Here is a 17,500-nt window from a genome sequence, read left to right on the forward strand (position 1 = left end):
AGATGTACAACCTCACAACGTGAGTAACAGGTGTACAACCTCACAACGTGAGTAACAGATGTACAACCTCACGACGTGAGTAACAGATGTACAACCTCACAACGTGAGTAACAGATGTACAACCTCACGACGTGAGTAACAGATGTACAACCTCACGACGTGAGTAACAGATGTACAACCTCACAACGTGAGTAACAGATGTACAACCTCACAACGTGAGTAACAGATGTACAACCTCACAACGTGAGTAACAGATGTACAACCTCACAACGTGAGTAACAGATGTACAACCTCACAACGTGAGTAACAGATGTACAACCTCACAACGTGAGTAACAGGTGTACAACCTCACAACGTGTAGATCAGCTATTTTCATTGTTTTCCTACCTGGAACAACATGTTTTCAGATGGGGGGGGTCGGCGGCCCAAATACAGATCATTCTGCGGGTCCTTGACATGAAAAAGGTGGAGAACCACACTGACAGAAACATGAGGTTTTTCAGAAAACTTTTAGAATTTAGAAGACATTTTTTTTTAGAATCGTCCTCAGGTCTAAAAAGACTAGAATTAATTCATCTCTTTCCTGGTGAATCATGAGCAGAAAACCTTTGATTCTGTGAAAAAAACAAAACACACTTTTTTTTAATTTAATCATTTCTCTGCTGTCGGGAAGAAACCACCTAACTCCAATATGTTCATTTTTCAGGAAATGTAATATTTTTTTCAGGAAATGGAGAAAACCTTATATTTTATAAAATCCCCCCCCCTCTCTCTCTCTCTCTCTCTCTCTCTCTCTCTCTCTGTCTCTGTCTCTGTCTCTGTCTCTGTCTCTCTCTCTCTCTGTCTCTCTCTCTATCTCTCTCTAATTAGCAGACAACTGTGCAGCACTATCTCTCTCTCTCTGTTTCTGGCACAACAGCGCCACTTTTGCCCCTACTGGTACTCATAGTCACACACATAGGTTAACACACACATAGGTTAATAGGTTAATAGGTTAACAGTTTAACACGGACATTGCTGTTCCTTGGAGTGGTTGCACCACTCAAAAACTGCCTGGTCAGAGCTGGTGTTGGGACTTTAGATCTGGTGGAGTGGACTTCTGTTATCCAACACCACCACCTGGTGGTTGCAGTGGCCCACTGCACCTAACGACATCATATTCATATATCATTCAAATGTCTCACTTAAGGCCTCATTATCATTGCCAATATTCAAGAAACATCTAAAGCAATATCTCATTCTTCCAGTCAACATGATTTAGTTTGATGTGTTTATATATTTTATTTAGTGTTGTTGTTGTATTGTCTACTCCCCTTTCTTGTGCATGTTCTGTGTTTTAATGTCTTTATTACACACAGCTGCTTCCTTTGTCAACTTGTATTGTTTTGTATTGTTTTTATTGAACTCTAAATCTGTTTAATTAACGACCTCATCATTAAGGAAAGGATAAATCAGCCAGTTGGCTTCTTCCTTTCCTTGCACACTATTTTGGATCATTGATGTGTTTTTGTGCTAAATACATTTATAAACTAAACTTCATCTGATTTGTCTGTCTGTCTGTCTGTCTGTATGTGTGCGCGTGTGCGTGTCTGTGTGTGTGTGTGCGTGTGTGCGTGCGTGCGTGCGTGCGTGTGTGCATGTGTGCGTGCGTGCGTGCGTGCGTGCGTGTGTGCGTGCGTGTGTGCATGCGTGCGTGTGTGCGTGCGTGCGTGCGTGCGTGTGTGCATGCGTGTGTGTGTGTGTGTGTGTGCATGCGTGCGTGCGTGTGTGCGTGTGTGTGTGTGCATGCGTGCATGCGTGCGTGCGTGCGTGTGTGCGTGCGTGCGTGCGTGCGTGCGTGCGTGCGTGCGTGCGTGCGTGCGTGCGTGCGTGCGTGCGTGCGTGCGTGCGTGCGTGCGTGCGTGCGTGCGTGCGTGCGTGTGTGTGTGCGTCCAGTGTGAGCGTAAGGAGGAGATGATTGAGAAGATCAAGTTGTTGGACATCGAGACTCAGGCTGTCATCGTCTCTCACATCCAGGAGGTACATATTTATTTATTTACAGCAGGCGTTCTCAACGTTTTTGTCTGCGGACCCCCTCTGGGGACCCCCGGAAATGCTTTGGCCATGTCTCGGGACCCCCGCCCCGCCCCCCTCCCCACCACCAATACAAACTGACTGCAAAAAATAACCTAGAACTGCACTCTATCGAGTGCCTACTTGGCGCAAGTACTGTCGACCGCTACAAACTGTCAAATCTCAGCTTCTCTTTGAAAGAACGATTGAAATATTGAATTATTAGGTTTAGTTATTTGCTACGTACCTACTTTTTGCACGTAAAAAAGTAGTATTATGAAGTAGTGTAGAACTTTCTATCTATAAAAAAAAATACAGTTCTATCGATTTAGAACAGTCCTGGATCTCTTTTTAGTTTCTCAAAGAAAAATAAATCATAACAGATATACTTCCATCTTTCTCGCTATGCAGGTCATCATTTAAATCTCCTAGTATCATAATAGAAGAAGTCGAAGAGGGTATAGATACTTTATCAAGTTTTCGAGAAATGTCTTTAATTTCGAAAGGTCAGTTTTAGGTGATCTGTACATAAGAATGATATATAGATCTTTATCTTTTGCATGTATGCATACGTGTTCTATTCTTTCTAATATCTTGATTTCATTTTGAATTATTTTAATGGAAATATCTTCTTTTATAACAAACATCACTCCCCCACCTGTATCATATTCTCTGTCATTCCTGAATATATTGTAATTCATGTTCAAATCATAACAGATATCCGATGAAAAAAAAGGTATATAAACTGAAATAAAATATGTTATCACGTATACAGTATAATTAATTAATAATTAAATTGACTTAATCTTGGACTGTAGTGATATTAATACTAAATCATGGTCAGAGTAATAGGTGTCTCTAATTTCAATTTCTGTAATAATATCTTCACATTTGTTAAAATATACATGATCTAAAATACTTCCGTAATCTGTAGTTGGATTTATGATCAATTGTTTAAAGCCTAATCTGGACATGAAGGTCTTTATACTTCCATCTTTCTCGCTATTCAGGTGATCATTTAAATCTCCTAGTATCATATTAGAAGAAGTGGAAGAGGGTATAACTGGTATAGCTAGCTCTCAATGATAACTAGCTCTCAATGATAACTAGCTCTCAATGATAACTAGCTCTCAATGATAGCTAGCTCTCAATGATAACTAGCTCTCAATGATAGCTAGCTCTCAATGATTACTAGCTCTCAATGATAACTAGCTCTCAATGATAACTAGCTCTCAATGATAACTAGCTCTCAATAACTAGCTCTCAATGATAACTAGCTCTCAATGATAACTAGCTCTCAATGATAACTAGCTCTCAATGATAACTAGCTCTCAATGATAGCTAGCTCTCAATGATAACTAGCTCTCAATGAGAACTAGCTCTCAATGATTACTAGCTCTCAATGATAGCTAGCTCTCAATGATAACTAGCTCTCAATGATAACTAGCTCTCAATGATAACTAGCTCTCAATGATAGCTAGCTCTCAATGATAACTAGCTCTCAATGAGAACTAGCTCTCAATGATAACTAGCTCTCAATGATAACTAGCTCTCAATGATAACTAGCTCTCAATGATAACTAGCTCTCAATGATAACTAGCTCTCAATGATAACTAGCTCTCAATGATAGCTAGCTCTCAATGATAACTAGCTCTCAATGAGAACTAGCTCTCAATGATAACTAGCTCTCAATGATAACTAGCTCTCAATGATAACTAGCTCTCAATGATAACTAGCTCTCAATGATAACTAGCTCTCAATAACTAGCTCTCAATGATAACTAGCTCTCAATGATAACTAGCTCTCAATAACTAGCTCTCAATGATAACTAGCTCTCAATGATAACTAGCTCTCAATGATAACTAGCTCTCAATGATAACTAGCTCTCAATGATAACTAGCTCTCAATGATAACTAGCTCTCAATGATAACTAGCTCTCAATGATAACTAGCTCTCAATGATAACTAGCTCTCAATAACTAGCTCTCAATGATAACTAGCTCTCAATGATAACTAGCTCTCAATAACTAGCTCTCAATGATAACTAGCTCTCAATGATAACTAGCTCTCAATGATAACTAGCTCTCAATGATAACTAGCTCTCAATGATAACTAGCTCTCAATGATAACTAGCTCTCAATGATAACTAGCTCTCAATGATAACTAGCTCTCAATGATAACTAGCTCTCAATGATAACTAGCTCTCAATGATAACTAGCTCTCAATGATAACTAGCTCTCAATGATAACTAGCTCTCAATGATAACTAGCTCTCAATGATAACTAGCTCTCAATGATAACTAGCTCTCAATGATAACTAGCTCTCAATGATAACTAGCCAATGCCAGAATGTAACTGGTTTTAGATGGTGACGTAATGACGATATGTTTTAGTGTCGGGAGGATTAGAGGTAATGTTCCTATGTATATGTATGTAATTTGTAAGTTGATTAGCGGTATACTGTGGTTACTCTTGATGCGTATGCACCGTCCCAGCAAATGACGTCAGGGTATAACTGGTATAGGTAGCTCTCAATGATCACTAGCTCTCAATGATGACGTAATAAAGATATGGATTGAAGGACCCAATGCCAGAATGTAATTGGTTTTTGATGGTGACGTAATGACGATATGTTTTAGTGTCGGGAAGATTAGAGGTAATGTTCCTATGTATATGTATATGTAATTGACGAAATTTCCTTGTGTGTTTGCGTGTGTGTGTGTGTGTGTGTGTGTGTGTGTGTGTGTGTGTGTGTGTGTGTGTGTGTGTGTGTGTGTGTGTGTGTGTGTGTGTGTGTGCGTGCGCGTGTGCGTTCCAGGTAACACACAACCAGCTGAATGTCCTTGACTTGTCGTGGCTAGAGGAAGGGGCGGAGCTTGCACAGGAAGTGCTGGACCCCATGTCGCGCAACATGGCCGTGTCGCTACGGCAACTGATTGACCAGAGAGACAAGGCTAACGAGGTACACACGCACACACACGCACGCGCACACACACACGCACGCACGCACACATTCACACACCAATGACAGAGGAAACCATGCAAGGCACCAACCTGCACATCAGGGGTTCAGCGTCTTGCTCAAGGACACTCTGGGGGAGCCCACAGGGATCGAACCGGGAACCTCACGGTTCCCATCCGGCCACTCTACCGCTGATCCACTGCTGCCTAGTGTATTTAAACATTATAGCAGAGATAACTCAGGATTCTGATATTTACTTTTGTTTTGGCCGATATCCCCATATTGTCCGACTCCTAATTTTCGATACTGATGAACCAATATCAACCGATACCGATGTATGATACCGATGTATACTGATGAACCGATATCAACCGATACCGATGTATGATACCGATACCGATGTATACTGATGAACCGATATCAACCGATACCGATGTATGCGGTCGTGGAATTAAGCTTCTGGGGGAGTCCCTGGAACTATATATTTTCAGATTGGCCAATTACATATAATTCTGGGGGTCCTTGACCTGAAAATGTTTGAAAACGACATACAGTTGGGTGCCACCGATATTGTCCCTTATCATTTGACCCATTTAGGCCCGACCTCAAAATTTTTAAAAATCCTCCAGTTTTCTGAAATAAATATTTTCACAATTTTTCAAAAATAGCAGACCTACAAGCTCGTAGCGCGCCACTCGGTGGCGCGCTATGAGCTTGTAGATCTGCTATTTTTCAATAGCTAAATTATAACATAATGTTTAAAACACCAAAAGGGGTTCCCGCCCAAAATGGGTTAACTGTCCTTTTGCGCAGATCACGCAAACCTCAGCAAAAAGAAAAGGACAATATCGATGGCCTCCAACTGTAGAAACATGAGGTCAGGATTTAGAAGACATTTATTGAATCGTCCTCAGGTCTAACATTATGCCTCATTTTATCGTGGCGCCCCTCTGGGTGCATTCATACATGTAAGGTTTTACAAATATTCATAATCGTACATTTGGTAGAAATTGAAAGGAACAGTTTAGCTTCATACTCCATGTTGTGGTGCTGCTTATTACGCTAAACCCACTTTTTGTTTAATTCGCCGTTGTTTAATAATTAAAGAGAAAGAGCGGATTTATGGCGGACCTGGTGACGAGGCCGTCGCGTTATGATGACCAAACAGGACATCGAGCCATGCTCTGGGCTGTGTTTACAATTACAATTTAGGCATTTAGCAGACTCTCTTAATCCAGAGCGACTTACATTTAGCAAGAACAAAAGCATGGGAATACATCACATATATAAAAAGCATTTATCAAGAAACATGCGTAAGCTAAGAACGTAGCTAGAACATATCTATATAATGACACTGTACACTATACATATATGCTATACTATGCTGTACATATATACTATGAAGTGCTATGACTACATACAATGCAATTATTGTGCTGTCTACATAACATGCTATAAGTCTGTATCAAATGCATTTAATCATGTCTTTAATGTATATAATGTATATATTAATCATATTTATAGGTAATAGCAGAGATCACTCAGGACAGAGACTACCTGGTCAGCCAACAGCCTCAGGAAGGATGCAGGAACCTCAACCTGGGTCTGGGCAGCCCGGAGCGCAGTGCAGCCGGCGGCCACCAGGGGGCGGTGCCACTGACTAAAGAGGAGAAGCAGCATCTGTCTGTGGAGTTGGCCGACACCAAGTCTAAACTACGGAGATACCGACAGGAACTGTACGTATTTAATCTGTACTCTGTACTGAGGAGATACCGACAGGAACTGTACGTAATATTACTGTAATCTGTGATCTGTGATTGGCTATTCACTGTCACGTGACACGTGATGGCCCTATTAGAGCCACAAAGTTACGAAAACTCTGTTCACTTCATGGGGCTTCAGTCCAATGGAGGCTCTCCTACATAGACTTATATTGGCTTCAGTCCAATGGAGGCTCTCCTACATAGACTTCTATTGGCTTCAGTCCAATGGAGGCTCTCCTACATAGACTTCTATTGGCTTCAGTCCAATGGAGGCTCTCCTACATAGACTTCTATTGGCTTCAGTCCAATGGAGGCTCTCCTACATAGACTTCTATTGGCTTCAGTCCAATGGAGGCTCTCCTACATAGACTTCTATTGGCTTCAGTCCAATGGAGGCTCTCCTACATAGACTTCTATTGGCTTCAGTCCAATGGAGGCTCTCCTACATAGACTTCTATTGGCTTCAGTCCAATGGAGGCTCTCCTACATAGACTTCTATTGGCTTCAGTCCAATGGAGGCTCTCCTACATAGACTTCTATTGGCTTCAGTCCAATGGAGGCTCTCCTACATAGACTTATATTGGCTTCAGTCCAATGGAGGCTCTCCTACATAGACTTCTATTGGCTTCAGTCCAATGGAGGCTCTCCTACATAGACTTCTATTGGTGAAGAGTGACAAAGTCCTGGCCCGGAAGTTGGCAGAAATGCATTGGACTCAGGCAGCCCAACTTTAATGATCTTAAATCCCTTTATTTTAGATTGTTTTATAGTAATAGTACAACATAAACATTAAAGAGACTTTAGTTGTTACTGTACAATACTTTAAAACAGTTTTCATGTTGCACACATGCTTAAAATAGCTCTTATTTGCGCCGCCCTCGTTGAAAAAAATGTATTTCCAACTCCAGCTTGTCCCTCTCCATCCAGGCTGCATGAACAGCGCTCGAGCGCTCCGTTTTCTGACCCCTCAATGCGGTAACTCTGTATCTCTATGGCTCTGGTCTGACCCCTCAATGTGGTAACTCTGTCTACTCTATGGCTCTGGTCTGACCCCTCAATGTGGTAACTCTGTATCTCTATGGCTCTGGTCTGACCCCTCAATGTGGTAACTCTGTCTACTCTATGGCTCTGGTCTGACCCCTCAATGTGGTAACTCTGTATCTCTGTGTGTGTGTGTGTGTGTGTGTGTGTGTGTGTGTGTGTGTGTGTGTGTGTGTGTGTGTGTGTGTGTGTGTGTGTGTGTGTGTGTGTGTGTGTGTGTGTGTGTGTGTGTGTGTGTGTGTGTGTGTGTGTGTGTGTGTGTGTGTGTGTGTGTGTCCACAGGGAGGAGAAGACAGAACAACTGATGGATTCTAAACACGAGTGTGAACGTTTTGAACAGGAGTTACTACGACTCAAACACGAGGTTACTATTTAACCCTTTATAGCAAGCTCATAGCGCGGCACAGAGTGCCGCGCTATGAGCTTGTAGATCCGCTATGAGCTTGTAGATCCGCTATGAGCTTGTAGATCCGCTGTTTTTGAAAAATTAGAATCTGCTTCAGGTCTAAAGGGTTTAATAAACAACTACTCTGTGTGTGTGCGTGTGCGTGCGTGTGTGTGTGTGTGTGTGTGTGTGTGTGTGTGTGTGTGTGTGTGTGTGTGTGTGTGTGTGTGTGTGTGTGTGTGTGTGTGTGTGTGTGTGTGTGTGTGTGTGTGTGTGTGTGTGTGTGTGTGTGTGTGTGCGCGACAGAACCAGTCTCTCACGGTGGAGGCGCGGTCGGTGCGTGCGTATCGTGACGAGGTGGACGCTCTGAGAGAGAGAGCGTCTCGAGTCGACCGACTGGAGACGGAACTGAGCCGCTGTAAGGAGAGACTGAACGACGTTCACTTCTACAAGACACGAGTAGAGGTACGATACTGACCCCTAGTGGTTAATACTGTTACTACACTTCTACAAGACACGAGTAGAGGTACGACACTGGCCTCTAGTGGTTAATACTGTTACTACACTTCTACAAGACACGAGTAGAGGTACGATACTGACCCCTAGTGGTTAATAATGTTACTACACTTCTACAAGACACGAGTAGAGGTACGACACTGGCCTCTAGTGGTTAATACTGTTACTACACTTCTACAAGACACGAGTAGAGGTACGACACTGACCCCTAGTGGTTAATACTGTTACTACACTTCTACAAGACACGAGTAGAGGTACGACACTGACCCCTAGTGGTTAATACTGTTACTACACTTCTACAAGACACGAGTAGAAATTAAATTAAATGATTACTATATTTACCCAGGGTATCTGGGCTAAGCTCAAGAACTTGTTTCCAGCCAGGCCCTGCTCATAGAACACATTTCATCGTAGTGGTTCAATGCCTTGTTCAAGGGCACTTCAGCGGTGGTAATTTTAACGTGTCGGACCGCTGATTCGAACTGGCGACCTTCCGGTATCAAGACCGCTCCGCTATACGTTCGGCCACCGCTGCCACAAAGAGGTAGAGGTAGAGGTACGATGGTGGCCCCTAGTGTTAGAATACTGTTACTACACTAATATAAAGTTAGGTACAATACTGCCCCCTACTGTTTAAATAACTACCACATGCATTTTAAATCTGTTTTTAATATTTAATATCATATAGTTCATGTCCCTCAAACGTATATTTCTAATGGTTTGAGTCTAAATCACCCTCTGATAGAACCAGTACGATACTGCCCCCTACTGTTTAACTCTGATAGAACCAGTACGATACTGCCCCGTACTGTTAACTCTGATAGAACCAGTACGATACTGCCCCCTACTGTTACCTCTGATAGAACCAGTACGATACTGCCCTCTACTGTTAACTCTGATAGAACCAGTACGATACTGCCCTCTACTGTTAACTCTGATAGAACCAGTACGATACTGCTCTCTACTGTCAACTCTGATAGAACCAGTACGATACTGCCCCCTACTGTTAACTCTGATAGAACCAGTACGATACTGCCCCCTACTGTTTAACTCTGATAGAACCAGTACGATACTGCCCCCTACTGTTTAACTCTGATAGAACCAGTACGATACTGCCCTCTACTGTCAACTCTGATAGAACCAGTACGATACTGCCCCCTACTGTTAACTCTGATAGAACCAGTACGATACTGCCCTCTACTGTTAACTCTGATAGAACCAGTACGATACTGCCCCCTGCTGTTTAACTCTGATAGAACCAGTACGATACTGCCCCCTACTGTTAACTCTGATAGAACCAGTACGATACTGCCCCCTACTGTTTAACTCTGATAGAACCAGTCCATGGCGTTTCTGTCTGGCTTCTAAAGCGATTTTAGCTGCAGTACCACAATGTCCTGATGTGGTGGGGGGGCGCTGTGTATGCATCTTATCTCAGCCAATCCCCTCCCACGTCTTGGACTTATTTTAATATGGCCTACTTGGAACGATGCAAGTTGGAAATGCACGCCCCGCCCAGTTTCTATGTCTGTGTCCCTTTTACGCCCATATATGGAGTTCTGTGTCAGGCATGCCCACATATGGAGTCTATGCAGTGATGTCAGGCCAGTGATGTCAGGCCAGCTCCATATATGGAGATATAGGGGTGATCAGGACCGGAGCCCTACATGAATTGTGTGTGTGTGTGTGTGTGTGTGTGTGTGTGTGTGTGTGTGTGTGTGTGTGTGTGTGTGTGTGTGTGTGTGTGTGTGTGTGTGTGTGTGTGTGTGTGTGTGTGTGTGTGTGTGTGTGTGTGTGTGTGTGTGTGTGTGTGTTCTAGGAGCTCCGTGAGGACAACGTAACCCTCCATGAGACCAAGGTTCTCCTAGAGGAGCAGCTGGCGGCCTCTAGAGGACGCTCTGACAAACTACACTCTATAGAGAAAGACAACCTGCTGCTGAGAGCCAAGCTGCACGACCTGGAAATGGTTCTGATTAGTATTAATTTATTCATTCATTCATTCATTCACTTATTCATTAATTCATTAATTCATTCACTCATTAATTAATTAATTAATTCATTCACTTATTCATTCATGCATGCATTCATTCATTCACTTATTCATTCATTCATTCATTCATTCACTTGTTCATTCATCCATTCATTCATTCATTCATTCATTCATTCATTCATTCATTCATTCACTTATCCATTCACTTATTCACTCATTCATTCATTAATTCATTCACTTATCCATTCATTCATTCAGTCACTCACTCACTCATTCATTCACTTATTAATTCATTCACTTATTCATTCATTCACTCATTCACTCACTGACCCATCCAACTGAACATGTTTTATGATCACCTGAACATGTTTTATGATCAACTGAACATGTTTTATGATCAACTGAACATGTTTTATGATCAACTGAACATGTTTTGTGTGTGTGTGTGTGTGTGTGTGTGTGTGTGTGTGTGTGTGTGTGTGTGTGTGTGTGTGTGTGTGTGTGTGTGTGTGTGTGTGTGTGTGTGTGTGTGTGTGTGTGTGTGTGTGTGTGTGTGTGTGTGTGTGTGTGTGTGTGTGTGTGTAGGAGCGTGACAGTGAACGGAGGCGCTTGGAGGAGCTGGTCGAGGAGAACATGATGCTGGAGATCGGCCAGAAACAATCTATGAACGAATCAGTTCACCTGGGCTGGGAGCTGGAGCAACTGACTCACCACCGCACCTCTGACTGTGAGTTAATATGAACGAATCAGTTCACCTGGGCTGGGAGCTGGAGCAACTGACTCACCACCGCACCTCTGACTGTGAGTTAATATGAACGAATCAGTTCACCTGGGCTGGGGCTGGGAGCTCCTTACTGGCTTACCGGCATGTGCACTGAAGCCTCTCCAACTGATCCAAAATGCCGCAGCTCGCTTGGTCTTCAACCAGCCAAAATTCTCACATGTCTCCCCCCTGCTCCGCTCCCTGCACTGGCTCCCGGTCGCTGCCCGCACAGAATACAAAACTCTGATGTTGGCATTTAAAGCAACCAAAGGTATGGCTCCCCCATATCTTGCCAGCATGATTGAACCCTACAAACCCTCCCGCGCACTCAGATCAGCCAACGCAGGGAAGCTGGAAGTACCCTCACTAAAAACGCCGGGACAACGCTCCACACGTCCCAAACTCTTCTCCCTTCTGGCCCCAAAACTGTGGAATGCACTTCCCGTTGCAATCAGAACTGCAGCATCACTCCCGATCTTCCGCCGTAGTCTGAAAACCCACCTTTTCAGACTCCATCATGGCCCATAGCACTTACCCTACCCCCCTTAGACAGCACTTCTTAGACTTATATAGCATTTGAAACAGACTTATAGCATGTCATGTAGACAGCACAATAAGTGCATTGTATGTAGTCATAGCACTTCATAGTATATAGTGTATAGTAGTCATAGCACTTCATAGTATATATGTACAGCATAGTATAGCATATATGTGTAGTTTATATGTATAGTGTCATTATATAGATATGTTCTAGTTATAGTTTATATGTATAGTGTCATTATATAGATATGTTCTAGTCACGTTCTTAGCTTACGCATGTTTCGCGATAAATGCTTTTTACATATGTGATGTATTCCCATGCTTTTTGTTCTTGCTTATTGTAAGTCGCTCTGGATTAAGAGCGTCTGCTAAATGCCTAAATTGTAAATTGTAATTGTAGCAACTGACTCACCACCGCACCTCTGACTGTGAGTTAATATGAACGAATCAGTTCACCTGGGCTGGGAGCTGGAGCAACTGACTCACCACCGCACCTCTGACTGTGAGTTAATATGAACGAATCAGTTCACCTGGGCTGGGAGCTGGAGCAACTGACTCACCACCGCACCTCTGACTGTGAGTTAATATGAACGAATCAGTTCACCTGGGCTGGGAGCTGGAGCAACTGACTCACCACCGCACCTCTGACTGTGAGTTAATATGAACGAATCAGTTCACCTGGGCTGGGAGCTGGAGCAACTGACTCACCACCGCACCTCTGACTGTGAGTTACTATGAACGAATCAGTTCACCTGGGCTGGGAGCTGGAGCAACTGACTCACCACCGCACCTCTGACTGTGAGTTAATATGAACGAATCAGTTCACCTGGGCTGGGAGCTGGAGCAACTGACTCACCACCGCACCTCTGACTGTGAGTTAATATGAACGAATCAGTTCACCTGGGCTGGGAGCTGGAGCAACTGACTCACCACCGCACCTCTGACTGTGAGTTAATATGAACGAATCAGTTCACCTGGGCTGGGAGCTGGAGCAACTGACTCACCACCGCACCTCTGACTGTGAGTTACTATGAACGAATCAGTTCACCTGGGCTGGGAGCTGGAGCAACTGACTCACCACCGCACCTCTGACTGTGAGTTAATATGAACGAATCAGTTCACCTGGGCTGGGAGCTGGAGCAACTGACTCACCACCGCACCTCTGACTGTGAGTTAATATGAACGAATCAGTTCACCTGGGCTGGGAGCTGGAGCAACTGACTCACCACCGCACCTCTGACTGTGAGTTAATATGAACGAATCAGTTCACCTGGGCTGGGAGCTGGAGCAACTGACTCACCACCGCACCTCTGACTGTGAGTTAATATGAACAAATCAGTTCACCTGGGCTGGGAGCTGGAGCAACTGACTCACCACCGCACCTCTGACTGTGAGTTAATATGAACGAATCAGTTCACCTGGGCTGGGAGTTGGAGCAACTGACTCACCACCGCACCTCTGACTGTGAGTTAATATGAACGAATCAGTTCACCTGGGCTGGGAGCTGGAGCAACTGACTCACCACCGCACCTCTGACTGTGAGTTAATATGAACAAATCAGTTCACCTGGGCTGGGAGCTGGAGCAACTGACTCACCACCGCACCTCTGACTGTGAGTTAATATGAACGAATCAGTTCACCTGGGCTGGGAGCTGGAGCAACTGACTCACCACCGCACCTCTGACTGTGAGTTAATATGAACGAATCAGTTCACCTGGGCTGGGAGCTGGAGCAACTGACTCACCACCGCACCTCTGACTGTGAGTTAATATGAACGAATCAGTTCACCTGGGCTGGGAGCTGGAGCAACTGACTCACCACCGCACCTCTGACTGTGAGTTAATATGAACGAATCAGTTCACCTGGGCTGGGAGCTGGAGCAACTGACTCACCACCGCACCTCTGACTGTGAGTTAATATGAACGAATCAGTTCACCTGGGCTGGGAGCTGGAGCAACTGACTCACCACCGCACCTCTGACTGTGAGTTAATATGAACGAATCAGTTCACCTGGGCTGGGAGCTGGAGCAACTGACTCACCACCGCACCTCTGACTGTGAGTTAATATGAACGAATCAGTTCACCTGGGCTGGGAGCTGGAGCAACTGACTCACCACCGCACCTCTGACTGTGAGTTAATATGAACGAATCAGTTCACCTGGGCTGGGAGCTGGAGCAACTGACTCACCACCGCACCTCTGACTGTGAGTTAATATGAACGAATCAGTTCACCTGGGCTGGGAGCTGGAGCAACTGACTCACCACCGCACCTCTGACTGTGAGTTAATATGAACGAATCAGTTCACCTGGGCTGGGAGCTGGAGCAACTGACTCACCACCGCACCTCTGACTGTGAGTTACTATGAACGAATCAGTTCACCTGGGCTGGGAGCTGGAGCAACTGACTCACCACCGCACCTCTGACTGTGAGTTAATATGAACGAATCAGTTCACCTGGGCTGGGAGCTGGAGCAACTGACTCACCACCGCACCTCTGACTGGGAGTTAATATGAACGAATCAGTTCACCTGGGCTGGGAGCTGGAGCAACTGACTCACCACCGCACCTCTGACTGTGAGTTAATATGAACGAATCAGTTCACCTGGGCTGGGAGCTGGAGCAACTGACTCACCACCGCACCTCTGACTGTGAGTTACTATGAACGAATCAGTTCACCTCTGACTGAGTCACTATGAGCAACTGACCACGTAGATCAGTGGGTTTTCAACTCTTTTCACATCAAGGTCCATTATTTATTTATTCACCATCTGATGACATTTAGCCTCTCAGACCCATTTGAGCCACGGACCACCATCTGATGACATTTAGCCTCTCAGACCCATTTGAGCCACGGACCACCATCTGATGACATTTAGCCTCTCAGACCCATTTGAGCCACGGACCACCATCTGATGACATTTAGCCTCTCAGACCCATTTGAGCCACGGACCACCGTTTGATGACATTTAGCCTCTCAGACCCATCTGAGCCACGGACCACCATCTGATGACATTTAGCCTCTCAGACCCATTTGAGCCACGGACCACCATCTGATGACAATTAGCCTCTCAGACCCATCTGAGCCACGGACCACCATCTGATGACATTTAGCCTCTCAGACCCATCTGAGCCACGGACCACCATCTGATGACATTTAGCCTCTCAGACCCATCTGAGCCACGGACCACCATCTGATGACATTTAGCCTCTCAGACCCATTTGAGCCACGGACCACCGTTTGATGACATTTAGCCTCTCAGACCCATCTGAGCCACGGACCACCGTTTGATGACATTTAGCCTCTCAGACCCATCTGAGCCACGGACCACCATCTGATGACATTTAGCCTCTCAGACCCATCTGAGCCACGGACCACCATCTGATGACATTTAGCCTCTCAGACCCATTTGAGCCACGGACCACCATTTGATGACATTTAGCCTCTCAGACCCATCTGAGCCACGGACCACCATCTGATGACATTTAGCCTCTCAGACCCATTTGAGCCACGGACCACCGTTTGATGACATTTAGCCTCTCAGACCCATCTGAGCCACGGACCACCGTTTGATGACATTTAGCCTCTCAGACCCATCTGAGCCACGGACCACCATCTGATGACATTTAGCCTCTCAGACCCATCTGAGCCACGGACCACCATCTGATGACATTTAGCCTCTCAGACCCATTTGAGCCACGGACCACCATTTGATGACATTTAGCCTCTCAGACCCATTTGAGCCACGGACCACCATTTCATGACATTTAGCCTCTCAGACCCATTTGAGCCACGGACCACCATCTGATGACATTTAGCCTCTCAGACCCATTTGAGCCACGGACCACCATCTGATGACATTTAGCCTCTCAGACCCATTTGAGCCACGGACCACCGTCTGATGACATTTAGCCTCTCAGACCCATTTGAGCCACGGACCACCATCTGATGACATTTAGCCTCTCAGACCCATTTGAGCCACGGACCACCATTTGATGACATTTAGCCTCTCAGACCCATTTGAGCCACGGACCACCATCTGATGACATTTAGCCTCTCAGACCCATTTGAGCCACGGACCACCATCTGATGACATTTAGCCTCTCAGACCCATTTGAGCCACGGACCACCATCTGATGACATTTAGCCTCTCAGACCCATTTGAGCCACGGACCACCATCTGATGACATTTAGCCTCTCAGACCCATTTGAGCCACGGACCACCATCTGATGACATTTAGCCTCTCAGACCCATCTGAGCCACGGACCACCGTCTGATGACATTTAGCCTCTCAGACCCATCTGAGCCACGGACCACCGTCTGATGACATTTAGCCTCTCAGACCCATCTGAGCCACGGACCACCGTCTGATGACATTTAGCCTCTCAGACCCATCTGAGCCACGGACCACCGTCTGATGACATTTAGCCTCTCAGACCCATTTGAGCCACGGACCACCATTTGATGACATTTAGCCTCTCAGACCCATCTGAGCCACGGACCACCATTTGATGACATTTAGCCTCTCAGACCCATTTGAGCCACGGACCACCATTTGATGACATTTAGCCTCTCAGACCCATTTGAGCCACGGACCACCATCTGATGACATTTAGCCTCTCAGACCCATCTGAGCCACGGACCACCATCTGATGACATTTAGCCTCTCAGACCCATTTGAGCCACGGACCACCATCTGATGACATTTAGCCTCTCAGACCCATTTGAGCCACGGACCACCATCTGATGACATTTAGCCTCTCAGACCCATTTGAGCCACGGAACCACCATCTGATGACATTTAGCCTCTCAGACCCATTTGAGCCACGGACCACCATCTGATGACATTTAGCCTCTCAGACCCATTTGAGCCACGGACCACCATTTGATGACATTTAGCCTCTCAGACCCATCTGAGCCACGGACCACCATTTGATGACATTTAGCCTCTCAGACCCATTTGAGCCACGGACCACCATTTGATGACATTTAGCCTCTCAGACCCATTTGAGCCACGGACCACCATCTGATGACATTTAGCCTCTCAGACCCATCTGAGCCACGGACCACCATCTGATGACATTTAGCCTCTCAGACCCATTTGAGCCACGGACCACCATCTGATGACATTTAGCCTCTCAGACCCATTTGAGCCACGGACCACCATCTGATGACATTTAGCCTCTCAGACCCATTTGAGCCACGGAACCACCATCTGATGACATTTAGCCTCTCAGACCCATTTGAGCCACGGACCACCATCTGATGACATTTAGCCTCTCAGACCCATTTGAGCCACGGACCACCGTTTGATGACATTTAGCCTCTCAGACCCATCTGAGCCACGGACCACCATCTGATGACATTTAGCCTCTCAGACCCATTTGAGCCACAGACCACCATCTGATGACATTTAGCCTCTCAGACCCATTTGAGCCACGGACCACCATCTGATGACATTTAGCCTCTCAGACCCATTTGAGCCACGGAC

At 45.4% G+C, this 17,500-nt stretch overlaps 1 protein-coding gene across 1 annotated transcript in view; it reads left to right on the forward strand.

The window, feature by feature from the left end:
- LOC306918063 (protein Daple-like) overlaps positions 1-17,500 on the forward strand; it is a 94,101-nt gene that overhangs the window by 27,543 nt on the left and 49,058 nt on the right. Inside the window, 7 exon segments of the mRNA XM_079530953.1 lie at positions 1,936-2,019; positions 4,869-5,012; positions 6,537-6,748; positions 8,099-8,180; positions 8,508-8,666; positions 10,537-10,683; positions 11,293-11,434. Of these exon segments, the coding sequence (XP_079387079.1) occupies positions 1,936-2,019; positions 4,869-5,012; positions 6,537-6,748; positions 8,099-8,180; positions 8,508-8,666; positions 10,537-10,683; positions 11,293-11,434 (970 nt within the window).

This window comes from Electrona antarctica (assembly GCF_951216825.1).
Source record: "Electrona antarctica genome assembly, contig: scaffold_64, whole genome shotgun sequence".
Lineage (NCBI taxonomy): Eukaryota > Metazoa > Chordata > Actinopteri > Myctophiformes > Myctophidae > Electrona > Electrona antarctica.